At 38.9% G+C, this 22775-nt stretch overlaps 2 protein-coding genes across 3 annotated transcripts in view; both read left to right on the top strand.

Moving 5' to 3' along the window:
• Positions 1 to 22775, top strand: part of FTCDNL1 (formiminotransferase cyclodeaminase N-terminal like) — a 415186-nt gene that overhangs the window by 237473 nt on the left and 154938 nt on the right. The gene's annotated exons all lie outside the window — the stretch shown is intronic.
• SATB2 (SATB homeobox 2) overlaps positions 1 to 22775 on the top strand; it is a 122133-nt gene that overhangs the window by 46556 nt on the left and 52802 nt on the right. For both annotated transcript variants that reach the window (XM_082238746.1, XM_082238747.1), the window contains exons 4-7: positions 2785 to 2911; positions 3597 to 3720; positions 9837 to 9939; positions 16524 to 16996. In XM_082238746.1, coding sequence (XP_082094872.1) covers positions 2785 to 2911; positions 3597 to 3720; positions 9837 to 9939; positions 16524 to 16996 — 827 coding nt within the window. The remainder of the gene's footprint in view (positions 1 to 2784; positions 2912 to 3596; positions 3721 to 9836; positions 9940 to 16523; positions 16997 to 22775) is intronic.

The raw sequence follows: 22775 nt of genomic DNA on the forward strand, positions 1-22775 counted from the left end.
CAATTATATCTTAACCCTTAATCCACACACAGAAGAGTGAACCCTCCCAGCTCTTACTTGGGAGCTTCCCCCTCTTCCCCCAGCATCCCATTCTGGAGATCCTCTACCCTGCTCCTTACACAGGGCCCTTAATCTACTATGCTTCATATTCTTGTTGGCCATGCACCAGTTGAGGGTGGGTACATCTTTAAAAGATCTCTACTAGGTAATATTCCCTTCAGATATCCAAGTGTGTTGCTAAGGGATCGTTAGATAGGTGGCAGACAATACCATAATTTCTTGATCTTTGGTCAGGTCCATTTCCCGCCGCCCCCAACATTCATCTTTATTAAAATATATTCATCTTGCTTGATTATTACCTACTAGAATAAGAAAGTACTCTGTAATCTACGCTTAGGATAATATTTTATTCTTTTGCTAATTATCCTATTTTAAATGTGCATTTTATATTTGACTTTCTTTAGTAATGTTTTCTTTTGAAATCTTTAAGATGATTTTTTTTGGTTAACTTTGCTGCACTAAATGTGCACTCCGTAGCTGACCTCTTTAGTTATGCTTTATTTTCAAATCTTTAAGATAATAGTTTAGCTCCCTGCTAATTATGTTGCTTTGAACATACACTTCGTATTTTACTTTCTTCAGTAATGTTTTATTCTGGGTTGTTTTATTTGATGTTTCAGTGTAGGTTGTGAACCACATTAACATGTTTTTCTCAAAAATTTAAAGCAGTATAGAAATGAAATGAATGATGATGATAATAATAATAATAATAGTATACACCCTTAGCAGTCATAAATGAAGCATATACACATATTACATTATTACAGTTGTGTTTTCTGTATTTCTTACTGCCCTAACAAGATACAGAGGCCTTTCTTCCATAGTCATGTTGAGTTATGAAAATGCTATAGTTGTCTGTAGTCCAGACCTTTAACATGTACAGAGCAGACCACATGTCCATACTCACCAAGATGGCTTTCTGATTTACTTGGCAGATCTTCCTCAGTCTCATAGTGTAAACAATGTATTTGGGGAAATTAGGTATGAAAACACTGGAGGGTTCGCAGTGACAAGTGTTTCATATAAGTAGAAAGGGCTCTTGTATCACTATTTTTTGGTCCTCAAAGTAGGTCAATTTGGAGCATTTGCAAGTGGCACTGTGCTGGCTGTTTTTTGGGTGGTGGGTAGGAAGAGAAGCTAAAAGCCAGTTTGAGGATTCTTTCACCTGTATGTGAATAAGTTCTGTGCTAGGAAATGATGCCCTTTAAGAAAAGCAGGCTTTATGTTGGCAAATGGAATATGGTATAAAGAGCCAGCTCAGAAGACATACGGTATTGTGAATGAGTTTTGTGTGTTATTGTGCAGGATCAGAGTCTAGGCACTATTTATACTATAGCATATTCAGCACCAGATTGTGAAACCTTAGTACTGGAACAGTGGCATGATTTTAATGTTTTGTTCTCTTTATGCCTGTTTTAAACACTTTATGTCAAGCAAGAGATACTTGTTTTTCTTCTCCTTGGCAGTCCTTCCAGGAGTGTTTTGACCCTCAAATACCAAGGAGTTTATTCCAAAGCATTCTGTTATGAGGTGTCTGTTAATTTAGCCTTCTATGTCAATGGAATGTGCTGAACTATATCCCAGTTTTGTTCTTCTTAATTTTGTTGTTTCTGAAATGTCATAATTAGCAACCTTTTGTTCCAGTTTTATACAGGAGCGAGTAAAAACATTCCTGAACTATTAACATTTTACTGATCTCTCCCCAGAATCTTAGTGCTGGCCATCACAATTGGGATGCTTTCAGTTTTTTTTTTCTGGTTGTGAGGCAGATTGACTGCTATTGAGTTAACTAAGGAGGGCTACTGCTTCCTGCTTGCACTGGTCTGTCTCTGATTAACAGAGGCATGAAGCAGAATTGGTATAGGAGCAGCAGGGACCAGTACTCGAGTTTGTGGCTGTTTCTGATGGCATTGTTATACACACATTTTTCTTTTTTTCTTTTACCCACTTAAGTCTAGAGAGTCTAACATGTCTAAAGTGATATCCCAATTTCTTGAAGAGGAAAAATCAGGATATCACTTTAGACACGTTAGACTCTCCAGACCTAAGTGGGTAAGCGAGATGTGTGGAGTAAGGTCTGTAACTAATTGGAAGAAGGAAACTTCTATGGACAGGCTCACAGATAACACACTGTTATGTGTATGAGCTAGAACTAGCGTAATCAAAATCTTGGGCTCATGTATTTTCCCTTCCCTCTTTGTCCCACGTGGCTGGGGAAGAAAGATGTCTGCAGCATTTACTTTCAGTTTCGAAGTATCCTGACTTAGCATTGCATGCGAACTAGAGACTGTGGTTTAACATAAACTTTGGCCAGTTTCTAAACAAGCAATCTACAAACAATGGCTTTTGAAATTTGCTTGTTTAACTAGCCAGATTTTGTTTGAAACTTTAATCTTTGGTTTGTTTGTAATGACAGGCCAGGATACTTTGAAAATGGAAGTGAACATTGCAAGGATCTTTGGCTCTACACATGAAGAGCGGTATACAGATTAACTATCTATCTGTCTAACTAACTAACTAAATTTCTCCTGACCAGGCACGAGAGAGGGAAGCTGGTGCACGAGCCCAGGGCTTCACTCTGGCTTGTTCTAGCTCATGCATAGTTAGCATTATATACAAACTAGCCCAATATAGTAGTAAGCCTCAACTCCCTGAACAAATAATTGGATGACTTGGTAAACTACAAATATACATTCATTTGTGTGTTCCATTCTTTCATTTCAGGTATAATCAAACTCGGGAAGTGGAATCCTCTTCCGCTCAGTTATGTAACAGATACACCTGATGCTACAGTTGCTGACATGTTACAAGATGTCTATCATGTTGTGACATTGAAAATTCAATTACAAAGGTGGGTATTTCTGAGCATCTGCCCTCCTCTGAGTTGCTCTGCCGATCACAGCATTACTACTGAGATTAGCACATCCTGTCTTCATTAATTTCTGGGCTTTTGTTGAAATGCAAAACAAAATGCAGGAAGAGTGGCTCACCTGGCAGCTCTTCCTGGCCAATATTCTAACTGTTTTGATATGATATTGGAGTACAGACAAGCTCAGTCAATCATTTAAAGAGCTTTTCCTTTAAGCAGTTCCCAGTTTAGTAGTTCCTCCAGGCCTGATCAAATACTTAGCACATTATATCAGTCAAATAAATCCTTTTTTATGTTTCTTAGACTTATTCAGAAATTCAGAGCTAGAATTTGGACTGTAAGACTTGAGTCATGTTGGCTTTTGCTGAAAGCACAATGGCAGAGAGCTAGTTTCAATCAGAGGTAGGGAATGTGATAAGTAACAAGTTCAGGCTACAGTCCTGCATTCAGTTATCTTTGCTCAATCCTATTCGGTTCAGAATGTAGCTGGAGGAAATAGTTACACCATGGGAGGGAATGCTCACATTAAAAACCTGAAAGACACAAGCATGGGATTCTAACTTGTGTCTTGCGTCACAGAGCTTTATAGCTCTTGCATGTAAAGAGCAGCGATCCTTGCAGGTGATGTTTTCCATCTGTTTTAGTCTTCTGTTCTCTGTTTTCACAGTTGTTCAAAGTTGGAAGACTTGCCAGCAGAGCAGTGGAACCATGCCACAGTCCGCAATGCCTTAAAGGAGTTGCTCAAAGAGATGAATCAGAGCACGTTAGCCAAAGAATGCCCTCTCTCTCAGGTCAGTGCTTCTATCAGTGGCAGAGGTACTCATCTTTATGAAATCCTAAATTTGTATCACAACACACACAGATACATTTCGGGGGGGGGGATATTGGGTCCTAAAAAAAAAAGTTGCAGGGATTGTAAGGACAGGACCATAGGCAGGTGTGGTGGTAGAGTGAAAAGAGTATAAGATGGAAGATAATTGCTCTCATCGCTGTTATTTGGACTCCATCCCATGTTTGGATTTGAAGCATGTGTTGCCTGTTTTGCCTTTAACCTTTCTTCCTGCTTGTTGCGTTCTTAACCTCATCCCATGCAGCCAGCATGTGCCTAGCTATCTTTGGTATCGACATTATGATCGAAGATATAGGATATAAAATTTCAAACAGGGAGGTATTTCCTCTATAAACATTAAAAAACACAAATAAAAGGTGTAAGTTAGCATTGTCAGTGTTTATAAATTAAAATCAAATCACAAATATATTGTCACTCATACACTATGCACTGATTCACCAAGATTAAAAACATTCCAGTTTGCAATGTATATGTGGCAATAGTTGCAGACAGGATTAGTAAAATAGAGGCTTTTGTGATTTTGCGGCTAACCAAAGGGGGAGGGAAAGGGAAAGGCAGTAGGGTACAAATGCACTGGAAGGAGCACCAGATTGGCTTCCCCAGCTCATTTGCCTTGTCCTACTAGGACTAATTTCAGATCTTGGAAACAAAGTTGGGCCAAGCAAAAGCTACATTCTAACAGGCAAATCTGAAGGTCAAAGTTCGCAAGGCATACAAGCAAGGTGGGTAGCACACTAGATAACTGAGTAGAGCCCAGGCTGGAAGTTAGACAAAGCAGGGTTGAATGTGGCTTCTGTGTATAGCAAACTCCGACTGAACCTCAGTGGAACCATTGTTCCACTGAGCAGCTAAGCTCCACTCCTGATAAGCAGATCTAGTCTATTTTAGAAATGGTGGGCTCTGTGGCATAGAGGAGGTCATGGAGTCCCTGCATTCTGAAGATAGCATTGTGGCAGCCTTAGAAAGGCACTGGTATCATAGGGTCCTCTAATGTTGTAACCCCATATCAGGTGGAGATGTCAAAGGCTGGTTCTGAGGACAAATTACTTCCTGGTCCAACATGTCCTCAGTATCCATGAGGATTAAGGGTCAGAGCCCTGAGTCATGATACAAGGTATGACACGACCCACTTAGCCTCTGAAGTGGAATTCAGTGTTGTGTTTATGAGCATCACTTTTTTGTTCACTGTTGAAACTGAATTCTTTAACAATGCAGAATGAAACACAGTTCCCAGATGTTTTCTCCACAGACATGGTAGATCAGCTGCATATTGTATCAGTCAGTTCAGCACAAAACAGAGTAAACAAGTAAAGCAGTGTAGATTGGCCCTGTCCCATCCTGTGGAACTAAGCATACCCTGTGAAGGATTAATATATGTAACAATGGCACTGATGAAGGCACTCTTCTTGTTTTGCAATGTTAGTTTCCCCTTCCCACTTCTTTGTTGTGACCCATGTGGTGCAAAAATTGGGATGTTTTAGATAAGCTGTCTGTTGCCATCATCTGCCTCTGCCTCTAACACAATCCCTTCTCCCAAATCAGTTTTAAGAAAATATTGTGCCAAATGTGAAATGTCATTACAACCCCCTTGTGATTAATATATTATTGACAGCAGCAAATTACAGAGCTGTCTCCTAGGAGTGAAACTGCAGAGTAAATGCTGCTGTTTATTAATGTGCTCACAATGCATCAAGTATTCCTCTGTAGAGAAGTGAAAGGAGGCAGCACAGGGAGTCCCTTTCCCACTGGTGTTCTAGTGCATGAGCTTTACTTCCAGTTCAGATGGGGATTCAGATTACCATCAAAGGAAAAAAATGTGAACTCTTGATTTGCGTTTTTAAGAAACCCTCTCCATTAGATGTATTTTGTATCTGTAGCTTGGTTGCTCTTAGTACGTATTAGGCTGTTAATAGAACCACAGGAAATCACCTTAACCAAGGATGGAATTGTATTATCCAGCCATGTCCTGCTTACTAAAAACTGTGTAAATTACTTCAAACTTGTTCAGGTGGTTTGCTTTCCTCCAAAGAGTTAATTCTTTTGAAGAGCAGGGTATAAATACCTAACTACATTTTAAACAATTAAAAAATAAATAAAGCTTGCACCTTTTGTTCTAAGGAACTCTGGCTGAGGATTCAGCTAGATGTAATGGCTGATTTTTAGCTCCAATGACTGCCTTGTTCATGTATAAAGGGGAAGGTGTGTATGTACAGTAGATATAGTTTTAACAGCAATAGGGGTGTGTGCCTTAATTTCTTATGGTTCATCAGCCAAATTCATATTTTGCCCATCCTGGTAAATGACTGAGATTGTGATGCCTATGGTGATTGACCAGAAGGAAGTGGGGATGGAAAACATTCAACTGCCACCACCCACATGTGCATTTGCATGATAAAATCATATATATGTAGATATGTATACAAAGTCAGCTTCATGTCTTGTTGACACTAAGATCAGGCTATATATTACAAATTTACCACTATTATAGTATGTAGTGGCTTGGAAATTATGTAATGTGTCGGACTGGCTAAGAGCTTTGAAGCAGCTTACTGATAAAAACTGATTCAGTTAATTAATAGTCAGATGCCATATCTGTGATCTCTGGAACCTAGGGCAAGCCTTACCACAAGATAATGTGAAACAAAGCAATTATTGAGATGAGACATTTTTCTCCCTCCAATTTTCATTTTAATATCACCAAAGTAGCATGCCTAAAGGGAGTAGGGTGTTCTATTTCTAACTCTTCCTTCAGGTGTGAACATTTATTAGATGATAATGGCAGAACCCCAACTTTCATCACTCAGAGAAATCATTTTTCAAAACAAAGATATTCCACTTTGTGAGGGGGATAAAACATCCACAGCCTTGATTCAGATGATATAAGCATGATTTAGAATGACTGTGAAAAAGCCACAGTGAGTTTTTCCAGTCCTACTTATCTCTGCGTTATGTGTGAGAGGATGGGGGATAAAGCTTCTGCTTTCACTTTAGAACAAGCTACAGTTTTATGTTACATTCATAACTTGTAGAAGCATGGTTTTCTTAGCTAAAGGTAACTCATTACAATGTCAGACCACAGTATGACACAATGTCTTTTAACTAACTGGTTGAAACAAATCACAGTTCCCTGAGTTTTCACTTAATGGAGAATTGTGATTTGTCAGTGTAGCTACAGGCTTCATCTAGTTCATATGTGATCAGCTCAACTGAACCACAGTATCCACAAGTTACTGTCTGAACTCCTGAGCTTAGACCTGCTACTTCTCTGGCATTTCAGTTCCAGTGTAGAGTTCTCCTAAAATCCTCTAATAGAAGAAGCTTGAACCTGTCTCCAGCTTTGTATCTACATGGCTTTGTGGTAAAACAGGCCACTGAGTGGCATCTCTTCTCCCTTGTCTAATCTTATTTCTTTTAAAATATCAAGCTAAATTCACTAGTCTTAATATATTGTGCTTTTGTGTGCATGTTTTTCAAGTTCTGCTATCGCAGCAACTGCACATGTTGGCTCTCCTTATTACTTGTCCTAGAAGCTTATCAAGGCTTCTCTGTAAATAATAACAATAACTATTGCCCTCTAAATACTGTTGGAAACAAGTTACAGCTATTTAATTGCAGCTCTGCTAAGTATATACAAATGATACAAAGATTCTCTCCTGAAATGGTACTAGAGTGGTTTAACCCTCTGGCCAGGGAACTCTGGGAACTGTAGCTCTCTGAGGTGAATAGGGGTTTCCAAAAACTCTCAGCACCCTTATAAGCTACACTTTGCAGCAGTCTCTGGGGGAAGCTATGATGCTGCTTTAAATGTATAGCACAGATGTGGCCTTAGATTACCCCATCTCCATCCTGAGGTTTGTAGTCACAGCAAGTGCAAAAACAGGTTTATCATGTTCCTGGTGGGCTGCCATGTGTAGCTGGTGGCCTGTATTTCCCTTAGTCAGGGCAATCATTGTGCTGGCCTGTTGTGCAGAATATTTAACTTAATAAAAACTATGTTTTTCATAAAAAAGTTAAAAGTTTTCTCTAGAGCCTCTTTTCCTTGGTTTTCCAACCATATAGAACGATTATCTGGGGGGGGGGGGAATTATACCTGCTGTCCTAATCCTTGCCTTCCTTGCGGAAACCTATGCACAGCACATTGATTGTAAGGACAGCAGACATAAGACTACTTCCCCTCGTCATTCATTGTATATGCCTTTTTAGTTCCTCACTCCCACTCCCATACATAGAAGCACCACCTGTCTTTGGGTTTGCGTTACACTAGATGACCTGCTAGGGAAACCTAAGGGTGTGCCTATGACTAACCATGTTGTCTGAATGTTGGGAATATGCCCATGCTAAGAATGGTTTCATTTTAAGAGCTGGAGAAGAGATGAGCAGGGCTGGTCCCTGTTCTGCGGCTGTGGAAGTGCTACCTGGGAGGTGGAGTTGGTGGTGGCAGTGCTAAAGATGCCTTTATGAAGATTAGAGGGTAAGCAGGGGAAAGTGTTTGCAGCTGAGCTGAATCAAAAATTTCAGAGATAACTGCGACATTTAAAGTAGTGAATTAACATCTGCTCACATACGACACTCTCTGAGGGGCCAAAAACTTCCTGAGGGTGCTGTTGTGGCTAGTCTGAAAATTTCAAACTGGATATTTTACTGGAACATCCTCCCTGGGGTGAGGATAATCTGGATTGGAACCTTGAGTTTAAATATCCTAGTTTCCCAAGCTGTTTTCCCCAAATCTATTTATCTTCAATGGTGAAAAAAACTACAAATCCATAGGACTGAGAATCCCCATATAGTATAATGTTGAATATATTGGATTTCTTGCTTTGATAATACTTTTGAATATGGTTCTTACTTTTGTACTGTAGATCACAATTATGCCAGAATCTTGACTTTGGAATTTAGGGACAGTTAATAAGGAGTGAGGTAGGTCCATGGTAGATATATGAAGAACCCATTGTGTTGTGTTGTGGAAGTGAAATCAATTATGTTGAAAAGACACAAAAGAACACAAGCAAATCGAATTTTTCCAAAACTACCCCTCGTGGTTTAAGACCAACATTTCCTGATCACTCAGAATATATAGACAGCTACGACATTATCATTTAAGGGATTGTGACATAGCGTTTGAATACATTTTCTATATTTAGGAGAAATGGTAATAAATTGTGCTTGTCATGTGAGCTAGAGAGAATTTTGATGATTGGAAGATACAATAAGTTCTGAAATAAATAAAATGAATAAAAATATACTCCATAAAAGCAGAAGAGCAGCAGAATAGCAGAGCCTTTTATCACTCTGTTCTGTGCGGCCAGACTCAAAACTAGTGGTGTGTGCTGAAATGGTAAAAAGATCTAGCACCTAATGCCAGTTACCAGTGGTCCAAAAGTACCCTTTGTTTCAAATCCATATGCTTATTTGATATTCTACTATTTTTAGTTTCATCTATTCACAGTAGCACTGTAATTTGTCTCCTGTGTGGATTTTCACACAAGGATTAATGGCACGTTTCTATAAATTATATTAATTTAACTTATTTGCCTAACTGTTGTTCTGCAGCAAGTAGCACGAATGTTCCCAGATTCTTGGCTGTGTGGTCTTTGTTGCAGTTGGAAGCAGAAGAGAAACATCTGAAAAGCATTATTTGGATTATGCATGCTGGAGCACTAATCTTACCTTTAGGATCCGGTTCCTAAATCACAACTCTTCTTACCCTTTGTATTCCCTATTGTGACAGTGCTTCTAGTTATGCTTTTAGTAAGAGGATTCTTTTTATAATACCCAGTATAAATTAAAGTGACAAGTGGATCTAAACTGGAGACATAAGTCTTAAGTCATACGGGATCTTTCCCCCGTAATTAATAATGAAGGTAATTACATCTAGTGATACAAAATAGAAGATAAAGCCAATTTTGAGAGCTATGAAGTAGGTTTTATGGAGTGCCGTTCAGTTTAAGAATTAAGATTTGATGAGTTGAGTCCGCACTTATATATCATTTTCTTTTGAAAGGATTTTGATTGTTTTCTTTGTGGAAACACTTTTTCTCTCTCTCTCTCTGCTTCCAGAGTATGATATCATCCATTGTAAATAGCACATACTATGCCAATGTGTCAGCAACCAAGTGCCAGGAATTTGGGAGATGGTATAAAAAGTACAAGAAGATTAAAGGTAAATAAATTATAGCTACCATTCATTGCCATACCTCTGAACAGGTTTCAAATGCTTGAAATTTAATGTGAAATGATGAAGTGACCCAAAGGTGGGTTTGTATACAATATTATCAATATTTTTAAGATACAAAGACTTCCTTTGGTTTAAGCAGACAGTGTATGAACGTGAACAAATTCTTTAAATGTTTTGTCTCAAGGTAAAAAAAGAATACTTGAAAATGTTTTTGTATATGTGCACTTAACTTAAAACGAATCAAAGGAACTGTAAAGCTTCAAGGCCGTTTAGTGGATCCCTTTCTCTTATAAAAGAAAAGGGGATGGTTTTCCCATTCCATTGGACTGTTGTGTAAGAGCATCTTCAATCATGCTGGAAGGCCTTCCCATATGGAATTCTCAGACTTTCCACTACAACCACTAAGTGGGCTTCCACTTTCTTAGCATTCAGTTTTTTAAAGCTCTCTCTTTCTTTCTTTCACTCTCTCTCTCTCTTTCTTTTTAGTTAGTAAGTGTACAGTTAAATTGTTGAGTGCAGTGAAAGCAGAATGAGACCTTGATTTCATTCAGAAGGTCAAGGATCTAAGCCCGAATAATTTTCTGGATAATTGTGTGGGTGTGTTCAAGAGATTTGGCCTGTTTGTAGCTGCTCGGAGGCGTGTGTGTGTGTCTGTATGTGTATGCTTGAGGAGGAAGGGAAGGTGAAGGTATGTGTGAAATAAACAAAAGCTGCTCTAAAATGGCTCAAGTGGTGTTGATGCATCAGCTAAACGTGGGAGGTAAAACAACAATGAAAAAAAATCACAGGTATAGTGTGCATGAAAAATAAACAGATATAGAACTTTATTATGGTCATCTAAAACCATCTCAAAGGATGATTTTGGCATTTTTTAAATTTCACATCTTCTCAATTTCTTATGATTTTAATTTCCCCTTCATAACAAAATGTTTAGAAATAAGAATTTACTTCATGTGTGAGATCAGTGATTGTTTGTAAACTTCAATCTCAATGCATTCCTTGAAATTTAAAGAAAAGGGGCCTAGGGATTTTGAATTTGGTCAGCAAGATTACCAAGTTTTCAGGGTCAATCCAGTTGAGGCAGCAAAAAGCAGTTCTAATTTACTATTGTAAATGGGAAGTAGAAGAGGGTTTCAAAATTATTTTATTGGCATTGCAGTTGAACATGATCTGCTGTGTGAAATGTGTTTCTTATTTATGTACTAATGTCTCTTTTAATAAAGCAGTGGGAACTAACTGGTTCCTTCTTAATCAAAACCATGATTTCCTAAACATAAGCTATGTGATTCTGTTACAAGTTGCCACATATAGATCTCTTTGGTCAACCTTTTCCCCCTCCCACTCCATCGAAATAAACAAACAGTAAAATAATTATACATACTGGAAGATCAAAGTAAATATGACTAATGCACAGCAAAAATTTAAAAAACTCTCTGGAAGAAGAAAAGCATTAGGTTGCAGAACATATACTTAACATTTAAACAAATATAAGAAACCGAACAATCAATAATTTGATATCATTAGCAACAGATGGAAAAGCTTTATGCAAAGAGAACTTGAAATAAACATGCTCGCTGTATAGTTTGTGAAACCCATTACCAATGCAGCAGAACTATTTAGGCTTGAAATATTTTAAGGTTTTCACGCAGCTCATGGCTATGTGTCTTTACGCCATGTATATTTCATTTTTGGAGTTTGATTAGCTGCATCTGCTTCTTCATGCAAAGTTCTAAAAAGAAGTTTGGGTACAGTTGTCTATGAAAAAGCCATGGGCTTTTGAGGGTTTGGAATTACTTGCTGAGCGAGATACACAGGAGAAATTGAATGTACACAATCTTGCCAATTTCAGTTGTAAGCCTCTTGTCCTTTTTTACCTTTCTTCCTTTCCTCTCTGTCTTATTTTTACCTTTTAGGTTGTGAGTTTGCAAGATGAGCTTGTGATTGTTAGTGTTGTTCTTATTGTTACTATTATTGTACTGTACCTATAATAGTATTATGCTAATAACAGCCACTGAATCCCTCTTGGGCTATGTGTGCCATGTAATTATGAGAATTTGTATAACTTTCCTCATGTATGCTTTTCTGTTCAGATGAAAAAAACAAGCCAATCAAAGCCTCACTTGTAAATAAATCTTTAGTCAACAGTCAGCATAAACAACAGCTTTGGAAATAGTGTGATAGATACCCTTGTTCTTTTCCTGCCTTCTAATGTAATTCACCATTTATGACTGATCTCCATGACAAAATAGGATGGGTGCAGTTCAGAAAGAGTACTATTTCTTTTATTTAGCTGTATGCTGCTCAATTTCAGTATACAGTTGACGACCATTCTTACGGAGGTTCCGTTCCCAGTCCCTTTGTCTTTGGAGTGCATATAAGCGATCCCCACCCAGTTATGCCCGACTATGCCCCTGTCGCACCCTTTTAATGACATGTTGAGTGACGTTTTTGGGTCACTTCCAGGTTCGGTGCAGGTTTGTGTGTGCACGATCACTTTTTAGACACGCGTTGATTGGTCTTTTCCTGTGTAAATAACGAGACAGCATTTCCCCCCCTACACAGTGCCTTGGACAGTTTTGATAGGCAGTTAAATGGCTAAATATGTAAAGTGCAATTGTGAAACCAGCCTGAACAAGTTAATATTAATATGAATATTTTCTGTACCTCTCCAGTAATAGGGGAGATACTTTAGCATGCCTCAAGGTTTGCATATCTTTATTTCACACTAATAACTTCCACACCCATTTCATTAGTGCAGGGAAGAATAAGGTATCCAAGGCAGTTTGTTTCCTTTAAAATTTGGGAGACATTACAAAGACGTATCTTAAGTGTATAAATCAGAAGTCTGTGGTCAGTTTTGGAGTAAGCTTATAATAAAGGAGATTCCAACCCAAGTTGTTTCAGATGTGTGGAGAAAGTGAAGATTCATTCTCTCTCTCTCTCTCTCTCTCTCTCTCTCTCTCTCTCTCATATCACTAAAACCTCTGGGCACCCAAGGAAGCTGAATGTTGGAAGATTCGGGACTGACAAAAGAAAGTACCGTATTTTTTGCTTTATAAGACTCTTTTTCCCTCCTAAAAAGTAAGGGGAAATGTGTGTGCGTCTTCTGGAGCGAATGCAGGCTGCGCAGCTATCCCAGAAGCCAGAACAGTAATAGGGGTTGCAGTGATCCCTCTTGCTGTTCTGGCTTCTGAGATTCAGAATATTTTTTTTCTTGTTTTCCTCCTCCAAAACCTAGGTGCGTCTTATGGTCTGGTGCGTCTTATAGAGCGAAAAATACGGTACTTCTTCACACTGCGCATAGCTCTCTAAATATGTTAAAGGAAATATAATCTGTCTCTCTGACTCAGTCTCTCTGCTGATCTTTGGCTGTTCAACTGTCCTCAACTTTTCAGTAGTTTTGCACATGTATCTGAATGTATTATTCAACTTTGAAAATGTATTTCCTAAAAGTAATGGGAGTTTTCCAGAGCAAATTCATACTGCTCTCCAATGTGCCCAAGTATTGCCTGCAGAATAGGGCATAGGTTCCTTGATATATCTGCTAACATTTTTGCAGCTGCAAAATATCAGAAATTATTTTCAAATGTTATCTTTTTTATTGATCTTGAACTTTGATACTCATCCCTGCTCACCAACTTAGCTCAGTATTATAACATGCCTTGTGTTGTGCTCACCTTTTTTCAAATAGTATACTTTGAGGGAAAATCTGTGTCTTTAAGCTGTAGAAAGTTATTTAAATCCCAAATACTTTGGTGATCACCAGTTTCTCTGGCCATCATCTTGCAGACACAGGAAGGCTTCTAGATTAATTCATGTTCCATGTGCTACTGGAGTAGTCCATCAATGGAACTTGCCTGTAGAAGCTCCTGTGAACTACAGCTTGGCTCTGGATAATAAGGTTTCTTGGATCATTAGCATGCATAGTGTTGTGATGACCTATTTTGCGCTAAATTTTTCCCTTGTGTGTAGTAGTCACAGGAGATCACTCCAGAAGTCACCCCGTGGCTGCCAAATGCTATGGTGGAACTAACCCTTTGGCCTTATCCGTCACAGATGTGCAAATACAGTTCTGTTGGCCCAAGAGAGTAAATAGCAATAATGGAAGGTTGGGGTAAACATAAAGATAAATGTTGACTGGAAATGAGATTTTGAAATTACCCCCTTGCTCATAATTGGGTTAAGTGGGTTGTGATGAAAAGAAATAAGTAATTAAGATAATCACAGTTTTTAAATAAGTTACCACATGAAAAGCACCTCCCAGGCTATAGAGTGGTTCAGAGCCTAGTAATTATGTAGTCTGTGTAGCAGCATACCCCAGACTGCAGCAAAACTGCCTCCTTGAGGCTGGTAGTGGTATTGTGACCTCATAAACCCATTACAGTGGTACCTCAGGTTAAGTATTTAATTCGTTCTGGAGGTCCGTTCTTAACCTGAAACTGTTCTTAACCTGAAGCACCACTTTAGCTAATGGGGCCTCCTGCTGCTGCCACGCCGCTGGCACATGATTTCTGTTCTCATCCTGAAGCAAAGTACCTGAGGTATTATTTCTGGGTTAGCGGAGTCTGTAACCTGAAGCGTATGTAACCTGAAGCATATATAACCCGAGGTACCACTGTATAGCAGTGGCCAAACACATATGGGTTCAAAACCTATAACCTGGACAGAACCTAAGGTATTGCCTTTTTCTATAACTATGTTATGTGGAACTTACAGCTTTATAAATGGTGCTATATAGCCACATTTTCATGTGGTTGATCAGTGGATAAGTATTTCTTGGATAAAGCATTCAATTGCAGATGTGGCAATCTCACTTCCTGTCTAATATGGCTCTGTTAAACCTTGCCACCATTGGTGAGTTGACTGTCCAAAGTCCGCAGGTTTAAATATATGCCATGGTAACAATGCAGAATATGATCTGGGCTATTAGAAAGTGACATAGTCTGCCAACAGGTTGGAAAACCTATTGGTAATGACATTTTCCATGCATTGGGGAAAGCTTTAAAAGGCTGGAAGTATGTTTCTGGTGTGGTGGTGCAAAAAAGGGCCCTGTTAATGAGGGAAATGTATAGTACTGAATACTAGCCGGATAGTGTGTGTACTATTGCTTTAAAAGTTGGCTATGAAAAGGTTAATGGCCTAGCAACATTTCCATTTCAAAACGTTATTTTTATAGGGGTATATAACTTGGCTCAAAAACTGGGTCTGTGTGGAAACTTGGCAAGAATAGCATCAACCAAGAAATGTATTTTCAGTTTTGCAAACTTTGAAATATATTTGGCTGCATTAATTAACAGATTTAGGTCTCTATTTTTAAAATTCTTAAATACTAATTAGTAAAGAAGGCCAATCTTTACATTGGGGCAAACCTTTCTTGATTTTTCAGCTGTATCAATGCAGGCATAATTTTGCTCTCTATATACTTTGCTGAAATAAAACAAAATATCAGGTGTCTAATTTTATAGTAGTTTTGATAGAACTAAAAAAAAATGAAACAAAATAGCCCTCTAAAGAAAATACCTCACTGTTCACAAGTACCCTGTCAAATCTGGCTGTAATTCGGTAGAGGGCTTGAAAGTTTCTTAGAGCTGATTCGGATGTTACACATTAGCAGGGATTAAGATGCGAGAACTACTTTCACTTTTGAATTCTTACTAAAAATGTTTTATCTGAAGTACTGAGAGGACAGGGTGTACGTTCCACATTTTACTTTGAATTGCCTAACTCTGTGCTGTGTAGTTGGAATCTTGTGTGTATAGAATCCTGAACTACTCATCTATTTCTGCATGGGAGATAGAATGATCTAGCTAAAAAAGCCTTTTCCCCGTGAAGAAGATACTATTGAATATTTGGTGAAGTGGTCTACGTTATTGGTTTAGTGATTTTTATTGGTGTATCGATTTTATTCATATTTTGTGTTTCAAATTGTTTTAATACTATGAACTCAAGGGTACATTGAGGAGTGTTAGGCTAGTTGAAGAAATAATAAAGCAACAGCAAGAAGTGAGGAAGATAGGAGAACAGAAGTTTGCCATACTTTTCATTCCCATGTGATGCTGCTATACATAGCTAACCTAACAGACATGCATGGGGATGACTGTATGTGACCGGATGTATATGCCCATGCAAATATGCATGGAAGTTATTTTGCGTGATTCTGATTGTTTCTGCACCATGCAGCTAGAGATGTGCATTCCCCCCCCCTTCTGAAAACAGGGCTTGAGGGTGCACATTGCACTCTGGGGCACTGCATGTGATTTTTCCTGGTGTGTGTGTCGTTCCTAGCTGTGTCCCAGTCTTGCAGGAATATAGCACAAACAGACTGAAGCAGGCAGTGACTCTAGTTATGGAATTCAATATTTTTTTGCTTATATCCTTTTCCTATAGTGTTTACTGCATGTAAAAGTTATGGATTACTAATTATATCTCGGTGTAGAATACTGTGGCATTAGCTGATTTGGCATTAGACTGGTTGGAATTGCTGGTTGTATCAGGTTGTTTTTTTTTTTAAATCCTATGTGTTCCACTCAAATTATGATGTAATTATGTTATTTTATTTTTTTGAACAGTGGAACGAGTTGAAAGAGACAACCTCTCAGAATATTGTGTTCTTGGCCAGCGTCCCATGCACTTACCAAATATCAACCAGCTGGCAACATTGGGCAAAACAAATGAACAGTCTCCTCACGGTCAAATTCACCACAGCACTCCGATCAGAAACCAAGTGCCAACTTTGCAGCCAATCATGAGCCCTGGTCTTCTTACGCCTCAACTCAGTCCACAACTTGTCAGGCAACAGATAGCAATGGCCCACTTGATAAACCAGCAGATTGCAGTAAGCCGGCTATTGGCTCATCAACACCCGCAGGCTATTAACCAACAGTTTCTAAACCATCCGCCCATCCCTAGAACAGTCAAACCAGAGCCAACAAATTCATCAGTGGAAGTCTCTCCAGATATCTACCAGCAAGTCAGGGATGAGTTGAAGAGGGCCAGTGTATCCCAAGCTGTCTTTGCAAGAGTGGCTTTCAATCGCACCCAGGTATCACATTTTTATTTCAATTTCTTATTCCAGTCCAAAATTGGAACATAGTTACATTTTAACAAAGATTGGTTGCATGTCATTATAAGAAGCTCATCTAGGAAATAATGTGTTCCCTTACAACAGTTGTTACACATAGGCTTTCAAAATGATCATTTTTTTTATTGAAAGGTTTTAATGGAATACAAGGGTACATTTAACATCTCTAATTTCAATTCATAGAGTCCTTTCTACAGGTCAGTTACATTTGGGGTGAGACACTGGTGACATTGGCCTTGTGAGGTTGCGGGGGGGAGGGGGCGGGAAAAGAAGGGGGGATAATGATCTTTCATTCTTTTGCATAGTATATTTGCGGAGCATTTGTGTCAGTATCACGAGGCTAGGCTCTTGAATGCTTACTTAAAGCCTGATCTAGATGATTTTGGGAGTGTAGGAAGAGAACCTCCAGATTTCCTACATCCTTTCTCTCCAGCTAGGAGGAAAGGCATGGCAGTTATCCAAAAAGAATCTATCTGTGTACTTCTGTCCTTGTCCGTTTGGTTCTTAGTACAGACAACAAGAACTCAAGGACAGTCCTGATCTTCAACCAATACCTCCTCAGGCTGAAAAAGTTTGCTTGCCTGCTTGCTGTTTTAAATTGTTAGATGTTTTGAGATACGTTAATTTTTCAGTACAGTACTTCATTTCCAAATAAACATGCTGTTATAAAATATTATGGCCAGGGTATGAGTAAATAAAGGGTGGAGAAAGAGAAACCACTTGACCCTTTCCCCTCTGGCCCATTTCAGCTGAAAAATGTCCTTCCCAAACTGCTTTTTAAAGATGCATCGTTCCCATATATTTCCACTTGGCAATTTGAGGGAGGTGATTTGGAGCTCGGAGCGGGGAGCAGGGAAAACAATTAAAGAGCCTGTCTTCATGTGCCCTTCTCCTGCTCATACCCAATCTACCTAGTCAGCTAAAGAAAACAAAAGGTTAAAAAAAATCATGGAGGAAATAATCACAGAATTTTAGGGTTGAACTATATGTGACATGCATATGTGTGTTTAAAAAAAGTGACAGTTTTGTGAGGTGGCAATTTGCAATAGAGAACTGAAGAGGAAGGGAGGCACAACTCTTTCTGCTGCCTAGTATTTCTCCATTCCAAATCATTATGTTCCTCCTTACCATGGGCTTCTTTGTATGTTTGTGAGAGCTGAAATGTGTCCGGAGCTATTTGTTTATTTGGAGATCTTTGGGTCAGTCCAGAATAAAGGTGGCAGACAGGAAAGTGTAAGCATGTATATTAGGGATGGCTAACCTATGGACCAGATCTGTGCCCTCCATGCCCACCTACACAAAGTCTTTTCTAACCTCCCAAGGTTGCCCTGCCAACAATGTGCTGCTCATAGTTTTCTTTTCATTGACTGATCCATGGTTCTGTGCCAGTGTGTTCACACATTGCCCAAAGGTGGCAAAAAGTTGTTGTCAGTGGTAGTAGCACCACATCATGTAAGTTGCCTGCCACTTTCTTAAACATGAATGCTTCCGTAGTGTAGTGCTTGAAAATCTTCATTTTCAGCACTTCCTGTTGCTTTGTTTATGAGATCAATATTTGTTGCCTCTTCTTTGTGGGCCACGTCCCATCGCATACCGTACAGTGGTGTCCAAACTTTTTTCAAAGAAGGCCAGATTTGATGAAGTGAAGGGCCGTGAGGGCTGACCAAAGGGCCAACCTAAGTTGCTGAGGTTTTTTTAGGATTTTACCCCAGGAAATAAACTGCCACAGGGGCCGGATTAGGCCCCCGAAACAGACGTTGGACATGCCTGGCCTCACCTTGGCCAGTAAAGTAAATGTGGCTGGGGAGGGTGCAGCACTGAGATGGGAAGAAGCCTATCTAGAGAGGCTGTTGCTGTTTGCCAGTACTTCTGAGTGAAAAATAGTCAGTGGTGGTCCAGCACCATGAAAATCAGTGAGTTAAAAGTGGGGTGTGGGAATTGGCAGGCAGGTGGCAGTGGAGACAGACAACATGGTGTCCTCCAGATGATGTTGAAACCACCGAGCCTAGGGCTTGCCAATCAGAAGGTTGGCGGTTTGAATCCCCGCAACGGGGTGAGCTCCCGTTGCTCGGTCCCTGCTCCTGCCAACCTAGCAGTTCGAAAGCACGTCAAAGTGCAAGTAGATAAATAGGTACCACTCCGGCGGGAAGGTAAACAGTGTTTCCGTGTGCTGCTCTGGTTTGCCAGAAGCGGCTTAGTCATGCTGGCCACATGACCCAGAAGCTGTACGCCAGCTCCCTCGGCCAATAAAGCGAGATGAGCGCGCAACCCCAGAGTTGGCCACGACTAGACCTAATGGTCAGGGGTACCTTTACCTTTACCTAGCATGAACAGTGGTCAGGGATGATATGATTTGGTTACTTCTGATGTCATAATATATACTTCTATTCTAAGGCAATGTACATGAAACACGTCCCAGCCTTTCAGTGCACTATATAAATGCTGTTATTTCATGGTGACATAGCAATCTTATTTCAAAATACTTTATCCCTGAATAAATTGAGTGTCCATCCAACATTTATGTCTATATTTGTGTGCATGCATAAAAATGGCTGCAGTTCCAAGCAGTCATATAGAACAGCATATCTCAGCTCCATCCTTGCACCTTACAACATAGTAAGTGTAGGCCAGGAGTAGTAGCAAAGATGGCAATACTGTCTACTTTTTAAAAATCTCCTGGAGGTCTGCTCCACACACAGCACAGGCCAGTTGTCTGTTCTAGTGGATTAATGATTTTTTTTGGCACTACCATGCTGAAAATGCCATGTTATGTGGGAACTAATTAACGTTCGCAGCATACTTTTATTACTTCCTTTCTGCTATTAAATTTATAAGATGGCTACAGCCAGCAAAAACATTCACTTTGAATCAAAATGACTGAATTTTTCAGGTTAGCCTTGAGGATATCAAATAAAAATTATAGTGGAATGCATGAGTATTTCCTTTTTAAAATGCTGCTTTTAATTTGGAAAAGGATTTCATCTCTCTGGAACTCTAACCTGTTTTGTTTGTATATGTATGCTCAATATAATAAACATAGACATTATTGACACAGTAACATACTTTGAACTTGAGGAAGAGGTCAGCCGTAATATTGGCTTTGTAGTTTTTCTACTACTGTTAATGAATAAAACACTATATTTTAGCAAATTTGTTAAATTTGTAATGATAGTACCCAAGCCTACAGTGAAACAAACAAAAACTATTCCCAGGGTCAAAAGCTTCTGGGTGAAATTTATTTATTTATTCACTTTATATCCCATCCTGCCTCCCAAAGGACCCCAGGCAAATTTCACTAGATAGTATGTGGAGTGCAGAACTGGGATTAGTGAAACAGTGAAATGTCAAATATTCATAAGAGTGGTAAAACAAGCATTGCTACAATTTCCCCAAGAAAGTATGTATGCACTGTGCTGATCTATAACATTTAAAGTGGGTATCACCCTTCTTCTTGCTATGTGACTGAACTCTGTAACAATTAAACACTCCACCACCACATTGACATTAAGTGTTCAGTGACAGCTCAACATTTTTGGGTCCTGTTTCAGGTGTAACTTTGGTTAACTTACTTCAGTGCTGTTTCTCTCCCTTATTGTTTGGGTTCTTATTCCCTCTGTATTTATCTCATGCAATAATCTGAGGTGCAGGGGTTGACCTTTATTTGAGAGTTTACATGAGCTGGAAGGGCAATAACTTTCTAAATTGAGTTAATGAGCATGTGTATTATATATGCAAGGCCCCAGTTTCAATCATCGTTACTTCCAGATAAAAGCTTTCAGATGGCTGCCACAAACAAATTTGCTCACAGTGGGCTCGGTTCAGATGATCATTTCTCATCAGCCACTTTGATCCCCCCTTTGTGAAAATGAACAAATCGGGAAATCTTCCCATTAACTATGGTGAATGGCTTCAGAACAAGCCAGAATATGAAGCCATGCTTTGAAGTTGGCTTCATATCTTGGCTTGTTCTGAAGCTATTCAATATAATTTTAAAAAGCAAGGAACTATAGTTAATGCAGTCTTCCTAGTTTGTTCACTTGCTCAGAGGTGCTTTGTGTGCAGCCAAAAGCTTGTTCAGAGCTCTGCTTATTAAGACAGTTTATTTATTTCATAAAAATTATACACCACTTGGCTGAGGGGATGGAGAGAGCCCCTCAAAGTGGTTTACAAAGAGAAGGAAAAAAAAAAGAGCCAAAAGAATGATAACCTAAACAGCTGATATTTGTTTCAATGTGGGTAGCGTGCCTAGAAGATGGGAACTTGAGGTAACAGTATACCTGTGGCAGAGTTGCAGAGAACTCCATATATGCCATATTCAGTTTGAGACCTTGATAGGTTGTTAGAATATGATGTTTGCAGATGCAGTATTAAACAGGAGGAGAGGAATTGTGATAGAAATATGGGTTGGGGAATAAATATGGCTGCTGGAGCCATGGGAATTAACAATCATATCTAGAGAGAAGGATGAAAAGTAAGGAGCAAAGGCTAATTTGCAAACTCACCCTACTTATATCTCTGACAAGTAAATTAAATTAAATTAAATACTTTGACAAGTATTAAATTTTACCTTCAAAATACATAATTATTTATTTATTTTTTAAAAAACCTTTCAGTAAACTAGCTAATATAATTTATTAATCCCTAAATGATGGACTAGTATTTAATCCTTATATAGTGAGTGGTGTGTTGTACATTAACCTGCAATTAAGTCCAGCTTCATAAAATATGTACTGTGGGGCTTGTTTAATAGATTAACTATTCTCTAATTTATTTTAAAGTCCAATGACCTACATACTTGGAGGCTGAAAAACCCCTTTTACTAACATTATTTCTCCCTTGAGATCTTCCATCCAAGTAAATCTGTTAAATGAAGTAGAGGAAGCTTTGATCCAAACTAGGCTAAATCCATTGGAACAAATTGCTGACACACATGTGTATTGGGGAAAGGGAGAAATCTCAAAATGAATCTTGAAATGTGGTTAGATCTCACCCTAGATGTAGTGCAGGGGCCAGTTATGTACCCTTTTGTCTGTAGTGTTTCCCCTTCCCCTTGTTCACAGACAATGTAAGGAGGGATGTAGCCAGTTTCTGGATACTTTGGTATTGTAACTATATCAGAAGGACCTGCCCACTTCCTCACAAATCTGCCCAAATACTAGGTGACTGGAGAAAAGGTCATCGCAGTTGTAGTACTCTAGGGAGGCTTGTTGAATGCAAAATCATCTCCTATTTTTGGCATCTGGGGATGGCATTCAAAACAACAATGGCTCTGTTATACTTTAGATCTGTTTTTATAGCTGCTGTACTTTTATCTTGCCCTGCTGCTTTTAGTAATATTCTCTACTGTTGGTATGCATTTATTCTTGTTCATAAACTGCTCAGGGAGTTGTACAATGGGATATATATATTTTCTAAATAAGTCCACTGAGCTTACAAACTAAATAGTTCTTTGTATTAATCTAATGCAAGTTGCCTTGGGAGATCATTTGAAGGCAGAGTTTTAATTTTGTAAATAAATAAATAAATTAAAATTTTGGGTGAGCTTTGCTCTCATTACTTATTAATGGAATTTCAGAGAACTGATAAAATTACTACTACTCAAAATTGCTTTCTGTTGCTTCCCCATTTCAGCTTTCTACTGAACTCACTATGTTGTTCAACAGTGGTTGGATTTATCAGCTCCTCTTCTGGCACTTAACATTTCCCACCTCCAAAGGCTGTACTAATGATCAAAATAAAA

The sequence above is a fragment of the Podarcis vaucheri genome (genome assembly GCF_965113315.1).
Source record: "Podarcis vaucheri genome assembly, chromosome: 1".
Classification (NCBI taxonomy): Eukaryota; Metazoa; Chordata; class Lepidosauria; order Squamata; family Lacertidae; genus Podarcis; species Podarcis vaucheri.